Raw genomic sequence first — 5,000 nt, 5'->3', positions numbered from 1 at the left:
AGGTGGAGGATGAGGTGGAAAAGGAGGTCCGGGCAGAGCGAAGCGGGTGCTCACACGACGACGACGACGACGACTGCGCCCGCGAATCTGCTACCGTGGTGGTGGCTGTGAGGTCTGTTGCCCTTGCTTTGGCTGGCTGTTGTTGTAGAACGGACCCCCTGGCTACAATTACCCCTGCCATGGAAGCGTGGACCCCCAAAAAAATAAAAACTAAAAAAAAAATGCGGGTGGTGTGTGTGCGGGATGTGGGGGTGAGGGTGTGGAGGTGTTACAGGAAAGTCCGCTGCTGCGTTGGCAGGGGGGCGGGAGGGCGGGCGGGCGGTCGGACGGGCGTGCGGTGGTGGTGGGGGGTGGGGGGGGGGGGGGGGGGAGTCAGTCAATCAATCTGTCACTCACTCCACTCAAACCAGCGCTTTTTAAAAGCCACCTGCTTCAGTTGAGCGAGGGAAAATGAGTTGGATGGTGGTGGTGGTGGTGGTGGCGGTGGTGTTGGTGTTGGAAGGAAGAACGGTCGTAGTTGTTGTAGCAGTGGGCAGATTGTGGCAGGCGAGCGAGAAGATCTTGTGTCAACAACTTGCCCACCTATACCTACCTACAGCGAGCGTACCGCGAGCTGGCCTCTGCGCGGCGTTTTCCTCCTCCTCCTCCTCCTCCTCCTCCTCTCTTCTCCTCCGCCAAAATGCTGGTGTGTGTGTGTGTGTGTGTGTTTCTTTGTTGTTTTTTGGTTCTCCAGTGACGGTTCTTTCCTTCGTTCGCCTTGTGGTGGTGTGTGGTCGAGTCACTTAGTTGTTAGCTATGGTGAGACGCTGGCTGCAAAACAAAGTAGAGAGAGAAAAAAAATGTGTTTTATTATGTTCATTTCGTTAGGATATCGACACAGTTTAAAAAAACAAAACAAACTGTTGTTGTTGTTGTGTTATGAATTTCGATCACATATTTGTCTGTATATCATTTTTGCTGCTGAATACACACACACACACACACACACACACACACACACACACACATATATATACATATACATATATATGTGTGTGTATATATATAGAATAGTAATAATATGTAATAATAATGATGATATACAATAATGATATTAGATAGATCTATCACATACAAACACACTCAGATATATATGTACATTTTTTAAAGCCTAACTTAATTACTATATATTCGGTCATCAGAGCACTCACTGTACAGTCGAGTTATATAATAATGTAGATAGCTAATTGAAGTATTTCAAGATGAAAAAAAAAAGAAGAAGAAAAAGAAGAAGCAAAACAACCAACCAACCAAGCAATCAAACGAAAGAAACAAAAGACCTCCACTTTTGGGCATTGCATCGCACCATACAAAAAACAACCTGCTCCCCCCCCCTCCTCCCCCCCCCCTCCCCCCTGTCCTCAACTCACCCAACCTGACCCTCTCCACTTTCTCTCTCTACCCTCCATGCATTCGATTTTTTTTTCTCTCTCTCTCTCTCTCTTTACCCCCCTCCCCCTCCCCCACCTCCTCTGACAACAACAGTGCACCGATCACAAGAGTTTTGAGAGATTATAGACAGGTATGAAAACAGTGTATGATGGAGGGGGTGGGGTTGGGGTCTGTGGAAGGGGTGTGTGTGTGTGTGTAGGGGTGGGGAGGTGTTTGGGGGGATGGTGGGGGTGAAACGTTGGAGGGGGGGAGGGGGAGGAAGTGGGATTGGGGGGGTGTAGGGGGGAGGGGTATGTTTCCCCAGTGGTGAGGTGGGGGTGTGGGAAGTAAAGGGGAGAGGATGGTGGTGGAGGGGGGTGGGGGGTGGGCGAGGGGTCGGGGCAGGGGTGGTGGTGGTGGGGGAGTTAGTAGTGAGAGTGGTTTCAGTTTCAGTTTCAGCTTTCTCAAGGAGGCGTCACTGCGTTCGGGTATATGCATATGCGCTACACCACTTTTGTTGTTGTTGTTGTTTATTTAACATTACTGCGTTCTTCAGCCCAAGGTACAAAACGTACCAGTGAACGCATCTCATGTAATTTGCATGATAATATAAACTCCTCTCTCTCTCTCTCTCTCTCTCTCGCTCTCTGCTGCTTGCAGTTTTGCGTGAAGTGTGCCCCTGTGAATGAATTTGTGTGAGTTCTTGTCCGATAGAATGCATCCAAACGTGTGTGTGTGTGCGTGTGTGTGTGCGCGCGTATGTTTGCGTGTGTGTGTGTGTGTGTGTGTGTACGTGCGTGCGCACGCGCGTGTGTTCGTATGTGTGTGTGTGTGTGTGTGTGTGTGTGTGTGTGTGTGGAGTTTAGATTGTCATGCAAAGTATATTAGATGTGTTCACAAGTGCGTTTTGTTCTTTGGCTGAACTGTGTACTAATGTTGAATGGATAGAAGAAAAGTCACTGTCATTCATTCTCTGTCTCTATCTCTCTCTGTGTCTCTGTCTCTGTCTGTCTCTCTCTCTCTCTCTCACGCACACACACACACACACACACACACACACACACACACACACACACACACACACACACACACACACACACACACACACAATCTTTGTTTTGTTTCCTTATTTGCTTTCACCATTTTCATTCGTTTATCATACTGGTTTGCTATAAATTGAAAGTATGTTGACGCATTCACCCGTGTCGTGAGGACCTTGTGGCCAATGACAGTAAAGAGTCAAAGCGTCAAGGTGTCTCTGTCTTTCTGACTGTCTGTCTGTTTCTCTCTCTGTCTGTCCTCTTGTATCACCCCCCCCCCCTCTCGCACCCCCGCACACACACCCACAACCCTCCCCTCCACCCCTCCGTCCTCATTCTGATCCATTATCAATCTTTTTTTTTTTTTTCAACACGCAACTCACCTTGGTATCGCTATCTTATTGACTGTCAGTAGTCAAGAGATCTCAACTTTGATCAAGCCCCCCCCCCCCACCCCCACCCCCAGCCCCCTTTTTTTCTTTCTTTGTTTCTTTCCTTTTTTCTTTCTTTCTTTCTTTCTTCTTCTTCTTCTTCTTCTTCTTCTTCAGCTCCCCCTCCTCCCCCTTCTCCTCCTCCTCTTCTTCCTCCACTTCCTCCTCCTCCCCCTCCTCCTCCTCCTCCTCCTTCTTCTTCTTCTTCTTCTTCTTCTTCAGCTCCCCCTCCTCCCCCTTCTCCTCCTCCTCCTCTTCCTCCTTTTCCTCCTCCTCCCCCTCCTCCTCCTCCTCCTCCTCCTCCTCCTTCTTCTTCTTCTTCTTCTTCTTCTTCTTCTTCTTCTTCTTCTTCTTCCTCATCATCTCCTCCTCCTCCTTCTGCTACTGCTTCTTCTTCTTCTTCTCCTCCTCCTCCTCCTCCCTTCCCCTCCTCCTCCTCCTCCTTCTTCTTCTGTTTCTTCTTCTTCTTCCGTATGCTCTTTTCTTTCTCTCTTTCTTGTTGTTGATGTTGTTGTCTTCTTCTTCTTCTCCTCGGACATTTCTTCTTCTTCTTCTTTCCCATCACGCAGCCACGGCGCCACGACTTTCCACCAGACGCTAATCAGGACCTGTTCCCCATGGCCTCACATACACAGCACTTCGACCCTCCACCCAATCCTGCTGTCTGTCGTCAAGACCAGTACGACTTCCAGCCAGCTGCTGCTGATAGTCAATATGACCACTATTCCAACAACTTGTGTCATTATTCAAACAAAGTATTTGGAAACTGCTATTCTTTGTCACCAGAACAACCATCATTCCACAATGCTTACCAACATACCACACACCCTTTCCCCGTTAAATCTGTACCACTCTTCAACCCTTCTTTACAAACAGACCAATTCCCAGCTCTCAGACCTCACCCCTCGATACAATCTCTTGTATCATAAATAATTAGATGACTGACGATCAGCCCAGATCGTACATGACGTTGTGGGAACTTAACTCACCCCACCTCCCCACCTCCCCCTCCCCTGCAAGCTGTCATCGCCATGGATGTTTCAGTTTGCATCGTTGACGTTCCCAGAGACTTGCCTTGGCGTCAAATCAACGCGGACATAGAAGCTCGCTCTCTCTCTCTCTCTCTCTCTCTCTCTCTCTCTCTCTCTCTCTCTCTCTCTCTCTCTCTCTCTCAGCTTGAATTATTCAGCACTTTCCCTTACTAGAACTGCATTTCGAAAATCTAGGTAGTATTTTTATTATGCACTAATGTCAAGTCCTGCTAATGTCTCGAACTGGCCTGTTTGTGAAGGACTGCGAGTAGGTCACTTAAACATATGTCATTTGGTCAACAAAATGACAGACGTATCGAAGATGATATATAATAATGATAAACCATTCCATATCTTTGGCTTTTCTGAATCATGGACGAACATTCACATTAATGACAAATCTATTTCTATTCCTGGTTACAATATTGTTCGGAAAAATCCTCAAAAATCTAAAGAAAGTGGTATCGTCATTTATATTCAAAATAACGTTCCGTACAGAATTCGTAATGACCTACATCATCCAGATGTTGAATCACTGTGGCTTGAAGTTCAATCCCAAAATAAATCAACAGATTCGCTCCTTATAGCATTTTTGTACAGACATCCTAAGAGTTTTTCCAAGTGGTATGACGATTTTTGTGAAATGATGGACAGCGCCTGGCTTTCAAAAAAAGAAGTATTAATTTTGGGTGACTTTAATTTAGATCTTTTTCAGCGTCATAGCCGATGGAACAACATCTATACGTCTTACAATCTCCATCAGTGTATTGATTCCCCCACCAGAGTTACACAAAAAACTAGAACGCTCTTAGATCATATTTATACATCCAATCTAACATCAGTTCGAGAAATTTGTGTGCCGAATGTTGGCGTAAGTGACCACAATGCCGTCTGCATTACATGGGGAAAAAAGGGTTTCAAAATACCTAAAACAGGTCATACTGTTGTCACATTTCGGTCATTTAAACATTTTAATCTGGACGCCTTTCAATCAGACCTCATTTCTGCACCTTTCACTAACATTTATAGCTTTACTAATCCAGAAGAAGCCCTTTCCTTTTGGACTGCAACGTTACTGCATGTTGTTG

General features: G+C 46.3%; 1 protein-coding gene across 1 annotated transcript in view; it reads right to left on the bottom strand.

Moving 5' to 3' along the window:
* The window catches only part of LOC143283467 (uncharacterized), a 16,092-nt gene extending 15,911 nt beyond the window's left edge, over positions 1–181 (bottom strand). Inside the window, exon 1 of the mRNA XM_076589708.1 lies at positions 55–181. Coding sequence (XP_076445823.1) covers positions 55–181 — 127 coding nt within the window. The remainder of the gene's footprint in view (positions 1–54) is intronic.
* Between the last annotated feature and the right edge of the window lie 4,819 nt (positions 182–5,000).

This window comes from Babylonia areolata, chromosome 6 (genome assembly GCF_041734735.1).
Source record: "Babylonia areolata isolate BAREFJ2019XMU chromosome 6, ASM4173473v1, whole genome shotgun sequence".
In the NCBI taxonomy this organism is placed as follows: Eukaryota; Metazoa; Mollusca; class Gastropoda; order Neogastropoda; family Buccinidae; genus Babylonia; species Babylonia areolata.
This window is presented reverse-complemented; position numbering and strand designations above follow the sequence as displayed.